At 45.0% G+C, this 15,530-nt stretch overlaps 1 protein-coding gene across 2 annotated transcripts in view; it reads right to left on the bottom strand.

Moving 5' to 3' along the window:
- Positions 1 to 15,530, bottom strand: part of ABCA1 (ATP binding cassette subfamily A member 1) — a 148,729-nt gene that overhangs the window by 38,075 nt on the left and 95,124 nt on the right. For both annotated transcript variants that reach the window (XM_010353310.2, XM_030919462.1), the window contains exons 12-22: positions 13,384 to 13,581; positions 12,423 to 12,628; positions 11,741 to 11,917; positions 9,725 to 9,947; positions 7,751 to 7,972; positions 6,482 to 6,686; positions 5,277 to 5,390; positions 3,331 to 3,502; positions 2,200 to 2,331; positions 728 to 870; positions 388 to 525 (exon numbers count right to left, since the gene is read on the bottom strand). In XM_010353310.2, the coding sequence (XP_010351612.1) occupies positions 388 to 525; positions 728 to 870; positions 2,200 to 2,331; positions 3,331 to 3,502; positions 5,277 to 5,390; positions 6,482 to 6,686; positions 7,751 to 7,972; positions 9,725 to 9,947; positions 11,741 to 11,917; positions 12,423 to 12,628; positions 13,384 to 13,581 (1,930 nt within the window). The remainder of the gene's footprint in view (positions 1 to 387; positions 526 to 727; positions 871 to 2,199; positions 2,332 to 3,330; positions 3,503 to 5,276; positions 5,391 to 6,481; positions 6,687 to 7,750; positions 7,973 to 9,724; positions 9,948 to 11,740; positions 11,918 to 12,422; positions 12,629 to 13,383; positions 13,582 to 15,530) is intronic.

The following is a 15,530-nucleotide window of genomic DNA, read 5'->3' as shown; positions in this document are numbered from 1 at the left end:
GAAAGTGAGGCAAGTTGTGACTTTTCCAATGTCTCAGGACCAGCCAGGGTTGGCTCAAAGCCTGCCTGTGCTCCTCATACTGTATTACATCAGATCTCTAACCAGAGAGCCCAATCGTCTCCCTGCCCCTCTCCCATGCCATTCATTTATGCATCCACCCTTTTGACTAACCATAAATTTAGTGCACCATGTTGGGGACAAAAAGATGGATAAAGACACAGCATCTCCTCTCAGGAATCTCACTCTCGATGCCCTTTATCTCTTCCGTGATAACAGAAGAGAATCCCATGGCTTCACAGAAGAGTAGCCATGTGACACAACCATACTTCTTAAAAGCCCCCCGCTCTCTCTCAGTCCATTTACTCAGAATAAATATACATCAGGCACCTTGTCGGTATTTCAGCAGCAGCTCCCATATTCCCCTGCGGGAGTAAGGGTCCACACCAGCTGTGGGTTCATCCAGAATGACAACCTTGGATCCCCCGACAAAGGCCAGCGCCACAGATAGCTTTCTCTGCATTCCACCTACAAAAAGAAAAGTGAGACAAACTCCAGGACCAGCCCCAGACAGTGAGTGAAGGCAGAGGACCTGGGGACACAGCCAGGGACAAGTTTCTATTACCCACCTCACCCAGCCCGGGACCCTGGGGCAGTGCTGATTTTCCTCTGCGTGTGTGTAGCTGGAGGAGGAGGGGAGAGGGATAGGGAAGGTAGCTCTGGGCCGCACCTGACAGCTGGCTTGTTTTGCTTTTCAACTTGCTTGATGGCAAACCAACATCCAGGGCCATCTGCTCCATCTCTGCCTTCACATGCTTCTCGGAGAGCCCTTTCAGGCAGGCATAGAACCAGATGTGTTCTTCGACAGTCAGCCTGGGGACAGGGAGGCAGGTCAGCTCTGGGCCCTACTGGATACCCCAGAATACAGTGTCCCCTAGCCCAGAACAGATGAGAATGGGCATATTTTCCTCTCCCTCACTTTTTTTTTTTTTTTTTTTTTTTTTTACTTTATCAAGTTCTGAAAAAGAATCTTCAAGATTCAAGGTAGAACAACAGTGAGCAAGCACATGAGCTGCTCAGGAAATCAAAGTGAAAGGTGACAGATCGCTTCCAACCTGTTTCCAGCAGGCCTGGCCACCATGCACCAGGCAGTTCCAACTTTCAATTTCAGTGCCCCAAGATGTTGTCTTTAACGGGCTGTCCCCACAGCATGTCCACCAAGAAGTCAGCTCAGCACTCACCTGGAGCAGCCCTCCTGAACCTCAGGGGACCTCAGGCTCTAAAAGCAGGGAGGACCCTGCACGTGAGCCCCATGTGTTCACTTTAGATGAGGAGGGAGCATATAAGCCCCACCTGTTCACTTTAGATAAGAAGAAACATAAGGGAAAAGCCTTGCCCAAGATTGCAGAGCTCAGGTCACTCTCTGGCTCCATCACTTGGGCTCCCTGGGGGCCTTATTGCTGATGGGACAACCTGAGTGGGAGCAAATGTCTTGAGCAGCAAATACAGGTCCATCATACCAGAGGCCTGAAGCACTACCAGGTCTGGGAAGTCTACTCCAGGCCTCAATAAGGAGTGTGGCGGGGGAGAGCATGGGCTAAAGGGCCCTCCAGCATGACAATAATGGAAAGCAACGTTTCCCAAGCCCCCATCCACTGGCTGGGGTGAAGTCACCTCTCCAGCTCAACCATTCACCTCCCACTTCTCCTAAAATCAAAGAACAACTAGGTCTCAAGGTGTTCAGGGAGGTGAGCCTGCCACATTCAAAGAAAGTAAAATGCGGCCAGACACAGTGGTTCATGCCTGTGTTCCTGGCACTTTGGGAGGCCATGGTGGGCGGATCACAAGGTCAAGACACTGAGCCCATCCTGGCCAACATGGTGAAACCCTGTCTCCACTAAAAATACAAAAATTAGCTGGGCATGGTGGTGTGTGCCTAGAGTCCCAGCTACTCGGGAGGCTGAGGCAGGAGAATCGCTTGAACCTGGGAGGCCAAGGTTGCAGTGAGCACCACTCTGCACTCTAGCCTGGCTACAGAGCAAGACTCTGTCTCAAAAAAAAAAAAAAAAAAAAAAAAAAAAGGGAGAGAGAGAGAGAAAACAAAAACATAACACAGTAAAATGCTTAAGTCCCACTCCTCCCACGATGGCGTGACACACACATCCAGAAAGGGCCTATTCTTAACAGGCTGCTGGTACTCACATGTCAAACAGCACATTATGCTGGGGACAGACCCCCAGGTTCTGCCGGATGGTGCTCATCTCAGAGCGAATGTCTTTTCCCAGGATGTAGGCCGTGCCCGAGGTCGGGGGGAACAACCCAGTCAGGATTGACCTGAGGACAAAAATTTAGAAGTACAGGAGTCAGGGTTGACCTACCCTTAACTCTAGATGCTCCATTCAGGCTGCAGAGAGAACAGAAAACCAACCCTCCCACCAGCCCCATTCCTTTCTAATGAACCCTACCAGACCCAAACAAAGCAAAGCAGTCCTTCTACTTTAGTAAATAACTACAAGTGGGCCCATGTGTTAGAAATGCCAATTTTAGTGTGAGCATTTTTTAAATGAAGTTTCCAATTTGCCATGAAGTATACTTTAAAAAAATATATTTTCTATGCCTAACATCGCACACATGGAAAATGGACAAACAAGAACATATTATTCAAAGATAAAAATAATTTTTATGTTAGGTAGTAGAATTTCTGACTACCTTTTAAAAATCTTCTGAAAAGCTCATAATACATTAATTTTATGTTTTAAAAAAAGATTAAAAGGAAACAGGAAAGAATGTCACCCCCCAAAGATATACCCTTTGGAATGGTTGAGGAATCACGCTGGAAGCCACTGAGGCTAACACTGGTGCTTTACAGTCCCTGATCCCTCCTGACACTACCTGCTGTAAGGTCCTTGAGGTCCCAGGGAAGGCAGTCAAGCCAGCTGCCCAGCTGCTTCTCACATCTGCTTAGAGACAGAGTTCCTGGGAATTGCCAACTCCCTCCAACATATGTAATCTGTCTTTTCGTGGCTGCAGGTTCCAAGACCACTGCAGAATTCTGTGAACTACATGGGAAGGGTCATCTGAGGCCCCAGCCTGCTTTAGGCTGAAGAAATAACATCTAGAGGCCCCAGCCTGTTTTAGGCTGAAGAAATAACATCTAGAAAACTAGCACATGGAAAGACACTCGTGATTACATAACATTTTCACACTCGGCAACTCCTCATGTGCTCCTGCCCTTGTCCCAGGGACCAGCATGGTTTCCTAAGGTATAAATTTCTAACTCTACTGCAGAACCCTCCTGTGGCTGATTCTGTGGGAACTACACCCTCTTCTTACATGGTGGTCGTCTTCCCCGCTCCGTTGTGGCCCAGGAAGGAGGTGATCTGGCCCTCATAAAAATTCAGTGCCAGGCCATCGACAGCCACCTTCATCCCATCTCGGTAGACTTTTACCAGGTTCTGAATGGACACGCCCAGCTTCAGATGGGTGGGCTCCTCCTCCATGCAGACTGTGACAGGAGAGAAGACAGAAATGAACCCACAGAAAGCACTGAGGAGTGGAGGGTAAGGACGCATGGCGCTGCGCTCGTACTCTCAGCAATGCCTTCTCTCCATGTCCACCCTGGTTTCACAGGCAGGCAGGAGGCTACAAATGTTTATGTAAGGCCTATTTGGATACTGATGTTGGTGATGGGAATACAATGATACAGGAGCATTCAGAGTCTATTGGAAAAAGGACTTGATAAACAATTAAAATACAGGATGCTGAAAAGTTGTTTCAAAAATACATCTAAAAATGCCATGGAACTGTGATACCTCCCTCCCAGGGAACACTACTCAGCAGTGAAGAGGAATGAACTGTTGACAATACAAGTTGGATAGATCTCAAGGGAATTGTGCTGAGTGGAAAAAAAAAAAAAAGCCAGTATCAAAAGGATACCTACTGTATGGTTCCATTTACGTAACATTCTGGAAATAATATAACTGTAAAAATGAGGAACACATTAGTGGTTGAGAGGTGTCAGGAACTGAGAAAGAAGGGAGATGGCTGTGGCCATTAAGGGGTAGCATGAAGGAGCTTTGTGACAATGAGACATTTCTGCAGCTTGATTGAGCTAGTAATTACATGAATTCATACATGATAAAACTGCATAGAACTAAATACATACACACACACAAATGAGTGCACATAAAGCTAGTGAAATCTGAAGAAGGTTTGTGAATTGCACCAATGTCAATTTCATGGTTTTGATATTATTCTATAGTTACGCATGGTGCTACCATTGGGGGAATCCCCTCATGTAACTTTTATTACTTCTTGTGAGTCTATAATTGTTTTAAAAAAACAAGATTTTCTTTCATGTGCCATGGAAGTTCAGGGTAGAGAGTGACTGACTACCTGAGAACCAAGGAGGGATGCTCAGGGGTGGGGATCCTGAACTAGATCTTGGAGAGAAAGGAGGAATTGAGAAGACAGGCAAGTTAGAGAGAAGGTTCTCCTGTGAGAGCAAACAGTACATACAAAGGCATGGGGGTGTGGAAGAACATGACATATTCCAGCAACTGTGAGCATTTCCAGGTGACCGAAATATGAGCTAGGTGTAGAGAGGAGGTAGGAGAAGATGATTAGGAACAGCAGGCAAGCGCGCTACATTCAGGAGCATCATACTTTTACCAAGGGCAATCAAGGGATGGGCACAGAAGAGACTAGCAGAAAAGGGACCTATTAAACACTTAGGAAGCCACTCTAAGCACAAAGAACCCAGAGCCTTTGATGAGCTGTGGATTTCTCTGCCTGCAGTCAGGAGCCAAGAGAGGATTAGGGATCTGGGTAATGAAGGGTGATTACGTTACGAAGCATAGGCTGAGCTCTGTGGTAGTCACTTGGTCTCAGGCCACACAGGCTCACACACAGGTCACCATGACAAGGTAGGCAACAAGGCTACGGTTCCACAATCATGCTTGTCTTTACCTCTTTCTTCTAGCTTGTTAGGAGAGCATGAAATGTGCGTTTGGGAGGGGGCAAGTAAAAGATACTTTTCTAGAAGCCAAGACAACAAAGAAAATGTCCCTCAGGGATCCAGATCATGAACTCCCAATGGGTCAACAGCATTGGACATAATTGGCATAGGAGGATTTGGAAAGGGACACTGCTTGTGATTTCTCTGCCCCTAGAGTGGTTTCAGAGTCTTTTAGAAAGGCAGGAGACATCGCTTGCCCCCAACAGTTAGCAGAGGCAGCAGCACTAGGTTAAAGAAAGAGCAGGAGGTCAACAGCACTTACCTTCTGACATTCTCTTCTGGTTGGAACCAGGGTAGCTCTTCTCATCACTTTCCTCACCAAACCAGTAGGACTTGGTGCAAGGAAAATACCAGGGCCTGGGAATTCCATACTGGCCTGAAAGCAAAGCACAGGTATGAGCCAAGCTCGGCACCATCCCAGTATTCTGAGGGTTTCCCAGCCAGGTCCATTTCCTCCTTGACACATCCTTTGGGGAAGGAACAGATTGGAATGGATGTGGGGAAAGGGGAAGCAAACATTTGCTGAAACCTGCTATGTACAACGTACATTCTGCACCTCAGTAAGTCCTTGCAACAACCCACGGGGCAGGTGCCATCCCCATTTTAGAGATGAGGAAAGTGAGGGATAAGGAGCCTATCCAAGGTCCCTCGGCCAGTAAGTTCAGGACTGAGAATTTAAATCCAGAATCTGCATGCATATTCAATGAATGAAGTTCAGGCAGGAGTAATAAATATTTCATGTATACCTCCTTAGGGGAGGATCAGAAGGTGAACCAAAAAGGGTTAAATCTTGCTGTTTCAGAATTTGATCTCATATGAAAGTTTGTCCCAAGGCAGGTTCCTCTTGGACTTGGTCAAGAAGATGTATTAAGAAAGAAGTACTAAAGAAAAATTCAACATGAATTTTTACTGAATGCTAATTAAATCACGGGCAGGCCTTAGAGCTAGTATATTTAATTATTAACAACCTGTACTCAGGAAACAGAACATCTCCTAGTTGTACCCCGTCTGGGGACACAGAAATACAGAATTGGGTGAGCATTGGGAGGATTCGCATGGGCTTATTGACCCAGTGTAACCGAAGTGGATTCTCCTCCATGTACCAACACTTAACAGTTGTGTGGCCACAGCTGGTTACTTAACATCTTTGAGTCACAGTTCTCTTATTTGAAAATTGCTGGTTGTTATAGTAACTACTTCAGAGTAGCCTTGTGAGAATTAAATGAAGCAATGTGTATAAAACATTTTGCATGCTACCTGGCACACAGTTTTCAAGAAACAAGTGCTATACAAGTAGTGACAATTGTACTTTCAGCATCAGCTGCCTGTCCTTGGACTATCTGTTTACTATAGATCTATAGCCCAAACCACTTCCCAGGGAGGCCCATGCACTGCAGAGATTCTAGCACAATGAAAGGAAAATAGCTAGAAGTCACATTTTCCTAATAGATGCCCAAAGCAGTGTACCTGGAAAGACAGCCTCGATGTACCAGGTCATCACCCCATAGAGGAAAGTGTCAAACAGCATCATGGAAACTGAAGTGGTGAGATTGAAGCCATCTTCCTCCACAGGACTTTCAAACAGGTTGTCCCACTGCACTCCAATGCCCTGCTCCTCAAAAAGGGCAAAGTACTCACAGCCAAACCCAAAAGCCACAGGAGACAGCAGGCTCTGTGAGAAACAGGCAAAGTCACCTATCCATTTTCTGGTCTCTCTCATTTTTCTATCTCTTCTAGTGTAAATTACACCTGGAGAAATTTGAATTTGCAAAATGGATCAGTCATAAGGTGCAGAAGTAGTATTTACCTATGGAGTCCTCTTAGGGGAGTGGTGGGCCACCAAGTAACATATAAAATGATTCAACTTGTAACCACTCATTATACACAAACATTTCAGAAATGCATGTACAATGAAGTATAAAACTTTTAGAACTTTATGTTTCCAGAGATGCCCCAAGGCTTAGCAATCCTATTCCCCCGCACATGTGTGCATACCCATAGTCCTCTGAGGCTCCCTGCTCAGCCAAGGATGGCTCAGGATCAGAGGTGCCTGTCTGGGGCTGCTGATGCCCATGGAGCCCAGACTGAGGCATCAGGAGCATCTTATGAGTGATTCATAGCTTTCCTTGTAAGTGACCTGGGGACATCTGACAGCTTGCACTTGCAGGGGCTCACACACCATCCAAGATTTCCCCCTGCTCTGTACAAGGGAAGGAAGGGTCCAAGTCAGGAATGTGTGGGAAGATGAGGCACCTGCTCCTCAGTTGTGTTTAGTTCATAAAATATTACTCAAGCAAAACAGCATACTGGACACAAGGAAGACAAGAGAGGCCATCTCTGACCTCAAGACTTTTCAGTTCTATCTGTGGCCTTGACTTTGTCATGAGTTTAACATGGCCAACAGAGCTGGGAGATAAAGGGCAGAGACGGTATCTGTTGCCTGAAGCCATTCCTCAATGCCATTTCTCCCCAGCCCAGTTCAAGATGCAGTCTGGCTCTCGGAAAAAATCCATTCAATTCAATTCAACCAAGATTCACTGAGAAGACTAAAGGTAAACAATTTAATAAAACACAATCCTTGCCCTTAACCCTTAAAGAGCTTAGAATCTAGAGCAAAGGTTCATGTCCCATTGGAAAGAGACTATCAATTCTGTTCTCAAGTTGCTGCTTTTATTCAGGGACTCCAAAGGAAGGTCAAATGCCTACAGCCACTGAAGAAAGACCAGAGGTACTCACAGCGAAGATCTTGAGTGTGAAGCCCACATAGTCCTGCCACGCCACACACAGAACGTAGGGCAGGTACAGCGTGAAGTAGATGATGCCCCCACAGGCTGCTGCCAGGTTGGCTCTGGAGAAGAGTGTGCTAATCAGGAAGCACTGCAGGATGGTCACCACAGCAAACACGGACAGGAAGACAAACACCACGCTGGGGTCACTGTAGGGCAGCAGGTTTCCTAACTGGAAAGGAAGAGACACATCAAATGCGCTGCCTCAACAATCCCGAGCACTCACTTGTATGATCTACAGAAAAAAGACAGGGTTTATTCCTAGTCATGTTAGAGACAATAGAGGTGTAATGCTGTTCATCTTTCTGATGAGGAAACTGATCATAACCATCATAAAGAAGATAAGTGATTTACCCAAGACTACACAGAAAAATAATGGCAGAGTTATGAATACAACAGAGTCCAGGGCTTTCTACGCATCTCAGTGGGCGAGTTTGCTCTTTGTTTCTTCAATAGGTAATTTTAACTGGTTTCTTCTTATATAAGGACTAAAACTAGTGGCACCACAGAAGAGCTGTGGGAGATAATGTCCCACGTAACTTTTCTCTCTAAAAGTCAAGGGAAATGGCCCGGCAACTTGACTTTCCCCCTTGATCACTGTGGATTCTGCATTCCCACAATCATCCAAACTCTTGTGGATATTTTGAGCTTATCTCTGGCTGATGGGTAGACATCTGCAGGACCCACCAGCGTGCAGTTGTCTCAGAGCAGCTCTTATGCACCAATCATGGGACCACCACCCCTGCCACTGACCTCGCCCTTGCAGTTAGATAACGGAGCAGGGAGGAGGGGTTGCTTTCAGCAAGAACTGTATCCTACTGTGGAACCTCAATAAAGTCCTTGACCTTCCTGAGCCTCATTTCCTTATCTGTTAAAAGGGTTAGTGAGGATAGAATAAGACAGCCCATGTGATGTGTTTAAACAGTCCTTGGCAATCAGTAGGAACTATTTGTAACAGATGGTAGCTAGCATTAAATTAGTTAGTTCTTATTTCTTTGTACTCCCTTTGCTTTAAAAACATTTATTTTTACCTGATGCATCTTTGTATGAAATGCTTGCAGAGAAAGAAAATTTGGATATAAATATATTAATGTATGGTGCAGACACAAAACTGCACTGCCCAGAGTCCCCATTCAGGGAAGGCATGTTGCCCAGCTGTCCGTAGACGGCCTCAGGCATCAGCAACTCTGGGTTTATCACAGCAGCAGAGAGCCATGTAGGCCCTGGGGCATGACCTTCCCAGGGCAGCCCACATCCAACAATTGGTTGAGAGGGCTGGGGTAGGTGGTGTCAGGGGGGAGGCACTGGGGGAGCACAAAGGGCTGGATGTTTCAGCTCGATGAAGAACAACTCCAACAAGCTGCATATTCTCTAGACTGCCCCACGGGGTTAGCCCTGTATCACAGTTCAACTCCTCCCTCTGCCCAATCCTGCATCTTCCATCTTCCATATCCCTTCCATAGGTATTGAGCCCTCGTAAATACCCATACATCAAACTCTATTTCAGCCTCTGCTTCCAGACAGTCTAACCTGCAACAATATATATCCTGCTGATTACTGTTGTTAGAAACTTGGGAAGAATCGCCACCCAATATATCTAAGAAAATAAATAGCTCTCAGATGCTGCCATGAATCACTACCAACTAGACAGCATGGCACAATTGAGCATGTGGTTATCTGGAAAGCATGAACTCTGTACTCTCGTCCTGCTTAGCTGCTACCCAGCTGGGTTGACCCTGGGCAAGTCACTGCCCCTCCCTGGGCTTCACTTTCCCCAACTACAAATTGACGAAGTTGCAGAAAATGATAGGTATGACCCCTTCTCTACATGAGGCTTCAGGTTTTTTTCTTCTTCTCCTCCCTTACCCTGTGTTGAGCTATTTTGGAGTTCCCCGGCAGGGAACACAGGGTGAGGCTGCCTTACCTTCAGGATGACCACCAGCAAGCCAGCGCTCACAAGAAGAGGAATGAGGCTACTAATGAACCAGCTAAACCAGAGGATGCTATTGTCCAGGCCCATGATCCGCATGGTCTCTTTCAGCCGTGCCTCCTTCTCATACACAATGCCCTTGATGATCACAGCCACTGAGTAAATCCAGGCCAGTGTCATGAAGAGGGGCATTGACCGGCTCATCACCCGCAGAAAGCTAGAGGCCCCAAGGAAGGACAAGGGGAGAAAGAAAGACACACATGAGCCAGGGTGATGGGCCAAGGCCCCTGAGCCTGCATGCTAGAGGGAGCACCACATCTGGGCCACAGAAGGAAAGGCGCTCTGGACTCTGAAATGTACATATGACCCAATGCTTCATAAGCAATGCAATGTAGAGAGAAAAACAAAGCTAACAAAATGTTGCCAAACCAAATCTCTTTGGGGGCTTGCTTCAGTAACTAGGTAACTGTGAGCCATACTTAAACTAAAGGTAGATTATTTTAAAGTACTAAAAAACAAAACAAAATACCAACTCATTCTCTCACAAAAGTTCAACATCTCCAAAGTCATCTCACTATTGACTTGCTTATCGTAACTCTACTCACAGCACAGACATACACTTCAGGCAGCTCTTGTCAGTAATGTTGCAGATTCCAAGCTAGAGTAGAAAATGCAGATGTGCAAAGTAAAAGGGACACAGATTCTGGTCCCTGAACTTGAGGCTCAGGTTAAAGCTTTATCATGCAGGCACAAACTCACTACATGACAACAGCCACCAGCTCTTAATGCCTATAAACTCCTGTGCCGTGTCTTAAGACATCCTTTCTAGAGTAAACCTTGGCTTAGGGGTCTTTGTAAAAGTCTTCCTTTGAAAAATTCCAGCTAATTGTTTAGAAGGTAAAAAACAGGATAATTTCTGGTGACCTGGAAATGCTATAGATAGCCACACAAGGAAACAGACCGTTCAATGCAAAACAGACAGCCAATAAAAGGAGAACCCTGCTCCTCCTGCATCCTGATCCTTACATACACACACACACACACACACACAAGCACACACATCCCATCACCACCACCATCGCCAACAATAACAGGGAATAACAGAATTTCCAGAATCTGGAAGACACATTACATATTTCAGATGTTTGCAATAACTACACCTCTGCCCGTTCTCTTAGAAGAAATCATTACATCCAAAGGCATAGTTCCCACAATGAGAACTTGGCAGCTTAGTGACTCAGCACTAAAAGATTTTCTAAAAAGTCTAAGAGGAAGAAGCTTTGTTCAGTTTTATTTGGGTTGTTTTGAAATGTGGTTTACCACCTAGGGAGAAGTGCACACATTTACATAAAGTGTGCTTTTTTAAGTTTAGATTCTGTTTCTGCATCTGGAGGTATGTGTGAGTATGTGCTTGCATGTGTTTGTCATGACACTTTTTAAGCTTGCAGATTGAGCAAATTTTGACCAAAAGGGTAGAGTGTAAAAAATTAAAGTGGCGGGCTCGGTGTGGTGGCTCATGCCTGTAATCCCAGCACTTTGGGAGGCTAAGGAGGGTGGAATGCCTGAGCTCAGGAGTTTGAGACCAGCCTGGGCAACAGAGTGAAACCTCGTCTCTATTAAAATACAAAAAATTAGCCAGACGTGGCGGCATGCGCCTATAGTCCCAGCTACTGTGGAGGCTGAGGCAGGAGAATAGCTTGAACCTGGGAGGCGGAGGTTGCAGTGAGCCAAGATCGAGCCACTGCACTCCAGCCTGGGCGAGAGAGCAAGACTCCATCTCAAAAAAAATAAAAATAAAAAAATAAAAGTGGCAACCATGGATGAGAAGCAAAGAGGTTTACTAGTGTGTGCACATATATGTATGTCTGTCATGTGGCTGCAACTGTTGACAACTTACATCAGGCATCTTGTTTCCAGATCATTCACACGTGCATGCACACGCTCACACACATACACCCCCATCTGGCACAGTATAAACTGGTTAAATACAGTGGCTTGCAGGTAACTTACATGTCATCAACATAACAGGGATAGGGCATCTGTTGCATATAGACACCAGTTTTCTTCTCGGTTCCTGTCAGCACCCTGATGATTGCCTGTTCCACCACATCCTGCAAGTAGGCGAAGCCGCCCCAGACGTACCGCATGTCCTCAAAGGGGTCAGCTCGAGGACCAGGGTCCCAGTACCTAAAACCAAACTACAGGTAATCAACCATTCCTTTGGAACCATACAATAAAAAAACCAATCACACAAAACCCTGCTAGCCTTACCAAGCCCCTATTTCTATTTTTGTATCTTTTTTTTTTTTTTTTTTTTTTGAGATGGAGTTTCACTCTTATTGCCCAGGCTGGAGTGCAATGACATGATCTCGGCTCACTAGAACCTCCACCTCCTGGATTCAAGCGATTCTCCTGCCTCAGCCTCCTGAGTAGCTGGGATTACAGGCACCTACCACCAAAATTCCTGGAATTAATTCCCTTGAGTAGAAATGCTAAATCAAAAGGTACTGACATTTTATGAGCTTTGAAAAACCTTCCAGCAAGGCATGTACCAATTACACCAAAATCATGACATCAAGTTGAGTTTTTTTGTTGTTGTTGAAATTTCTACCAAATTCTTAAAGTACCTCTTTTCCTAGTAGGTGCTCTGGACCTCCCCAAGACCAGGCTGGTGTGATGGGATTCCACTTACCCATCCTTGATTTTATTTGTCCTCTCCACATTGTCAATGTCCATTCGGATCTTGTACTTGACATGGTGGGGCAGCTCAATGCTGCCTGGAGTAATTCCAGTGAACACAATACCAGCCCAGAACTTCCTCTCATCCAGCAGCTCCATGGACTTGTTAATGAGCCGGACTTCTGTTGCTATGGGTTCCAGCTTGTTCAGGTTGACACACTGGTAGAAGAATACCCTTCGTGAAAACATTGGCAGCCAGGACAGCAAGCAGTGGCTGAGACAAATCCTACCCTAGGAGGCAAGGGCTGACTACATGACTGCTTATCCTCTCTCTCTAATTCTCTCTAACGTAGTTTTCCGATCGTCAACCAAGGATGGAGGATTTTGGTTTTTCACTGTAATTTAAGAGAAATTCTGAGAATAATTTAGAGATATGTTATTTATTGACTTTATGGAGGAAAAGAGGTTAAAACAATGATCTTATCTTACTTTTCTGTTTTCTTAGCAATTCTGAGTCATGGCAACTAACCAGCCAACCAAACAGACCAAAACACCTCTTACCCATCCCTATTGATATGATTTTTAATATAAAATTTAAAAAATTAAATTGGACCTGAATTAGATTTTAGGTAGGTTTCACAAATAATGCCTTTTATTAAGGGAATGCTTTGCTGCCATTAGTCACTGAGATAGGAAAACCTACAAGAAAATGGGTAGAAACATTCTCTTGAGCCGATATAGAATAAAGCTAGAGTTCATTTACTACAGCTAGAGTTTATCCACTCATTCAACCACTCAACTAACATTTATTGAGTGCCTTTTGTTACCAAATCCTGCCTTAGGCTTGAGGGATACTTTTGTAAATGAGACTATACATTATTTCTAAAAGTGCCTCCTGCCTGAACCTTATTGTAGCATCTCAGAGAAAGCAGCCGTTAAGTCTTTTCTAAATGATCCAAGCAACAGATTCTCACCTCCATGAAACGAGATATGGTCCGGATTGCCTGGTTAGTCTCGTTGAAAGCTTCTCTCCAGGTGTACACAGAACCATTACTGGACTGGACATCCTCTGGGTGCTTGGCCAAAAATGCCACAATGTCTTGGGCTGTCCAATCTAAGCCATCCAACTGCTGTTCCCAAAAGTGGTCATTGCCCCTGCTGTCCAACAGCATCTGCCATTCCAGTGAGAAAGCACAAGAAGTAAACACCAACTAAATCTTGATGAGCACTATATAGCTTACAAAATACTTGCATATAACACTGTCATTGTTTTATCCTCACAGAAAACTGTGAGGTAGATGACAGTGTCCCTATTTTATATGTGAGAAGACTGGGGTTGAAGAAAAAAGAGTATGATTTTAACGGGGACTTGGTCATAATATTAGTAGATATGGAGCTGGGACTCAAAGTCAGACGAGTCTGAATTCACAGTCCACGTGCTTTCCACTATACCAAACAGCTCACTTAACAGTATTAACTACAGTAACAACACTTCCCTTATATAGTTACTATGTTGAATGGTTTATATGCTTCACCTCACACAAGTCCATGAAGAGGGTACTTTTATTTTCTTGCCTTTTGTTGTTGTTATTTTGAGACAGTGTCTCGCTCTGTTGCCCAGGCTGGAGTGCAGTGATGGAATCACCGCTCACTGCAGCCTTGACCTCCCAAGCCCAAGTGATCCTCCCATCTCAGCCTACCAAGTAGCTAAGACTACAGGTGCACACCACCATACCTGGCTAATTTTAAAATTTTTCATAGAGACAGAGTCTTGCCACATTGCCTGGGCTGGTCTTGAACACCTGGGCTCAAGTGATTCTCCCACCTCAGCCTCCCAAAGGATACTCACAGGCACAAGCCACCAGCACAGTGAGTATCCTTTTAATATTTCCCATTTTATAGATGAGAAAACTGAAGTTCAGAGAGGTTAAGTCTCTAAGATTAGGTTATGCAGCTATTAAGTAGCAAAGCCAGAATGAAAGCATAAGCCCTCTGTTTCCAGTGCACCTCCCCTCCCCACTGTGTTCTATCACCTTTCTCTTCTGAGACCCAGTCTGTTGATCCACATAAAAACCCTAACCCTAGACTCAATTCCTTCTTACTGCTTAGTTTAGAAAAATAATGCTGCTGGTTAAACCAACTAAAGTACAATCTTTTCCAACTGCAGGATGTACAGGTCATGATGCAAACAAGGCCTATTTCCATTTCTTGTTCCCTTGCCAGTTGGTTCCTCACATGGGTCAACGCGAAAGAGAAGGACATATCAATCCGCTGCTCAATCAGCAGATCCAGAGGGGCCGAGGCAGAGGCCTGCACAGATGTGCTGCCAGAAAAACAGCAGCTGCAAACTCAGCAAAAAGGAGACGCAACTCCTGTCACAGCGTCGAGAGAGAAGATGAAGCCCTGGTTCTACTGAACTGGAGTCTCCAAGGGTCTGAAAACTGCTGCTTTATAAAAAAATCGGTCTTATTTTCACTAACGTTATAAGCTTTTCCCCATTTGCGGTTTTGTATTTATTATTTTAATGGGAGCATAATGATTTTATAGAGTATATATAATTTCATTAATTATTCCTATAGTGCTGAACATTTAGTCTATTTCCAATTTCTCACAATAACAATATAGCAATAACATTTTCTCTCATACGGTGACTTCTTTAAAATTATTTCAGTAGGCTACATCCCTGGGGGTGGGTGGAATGGAGGTATGCAGGATAGCACGTTTTAAAATGGTTCTTGAAATTTTCATTCCAAATTGCTTTCCAGTAGAGAACAGCAATTTATACCATCACCAGGAAGATATGCGTGTATTTCTGTTAACATAACAGACACAAAATTGTACCTCACAAGTTCACAGAAGCCAGGGTTAGCAATTCTGAAGCCACTTTATTGGGAACAAACAAAAGCAGAGTGAAGAGACGCAGCCTTTAGGGTGAAGTCAGCCCTGCCCAGTATGGCTTCTAAAAAGAACAGCAAGGCTAGAAAGATGTGCCCACTGAGCTCGCTAAGTACGTGGCCCCTCTAGGGTGCTCGTGAAGGGCAGGAGACCTAAGACTGCCCGTGGGACTGGAGACAGCGAGAAATCAAGGTCCAAGGATGAGGGGCTAAAAGCAGCTAGAAAA

This window comes from Rhinopithecus roxellana, chromosome 16 (assembly GCF_007565055.1).
Source record: "Rhinopithecus roxellana isolate Shanxi Qingling chromosome 16, ASM756505v1, whole genome shotgun sequence".
NCBI lineage: Eukaryota > Metazoa > Chordata > Mammalia > Primates > Cercopithecidae > Rhinopithecus > Rhinopithecus roxellana.
Note: the sequence above shows the minus strand (reverse complement) of the source record. Positions and strands in the feature narration are given on the sequence as shown.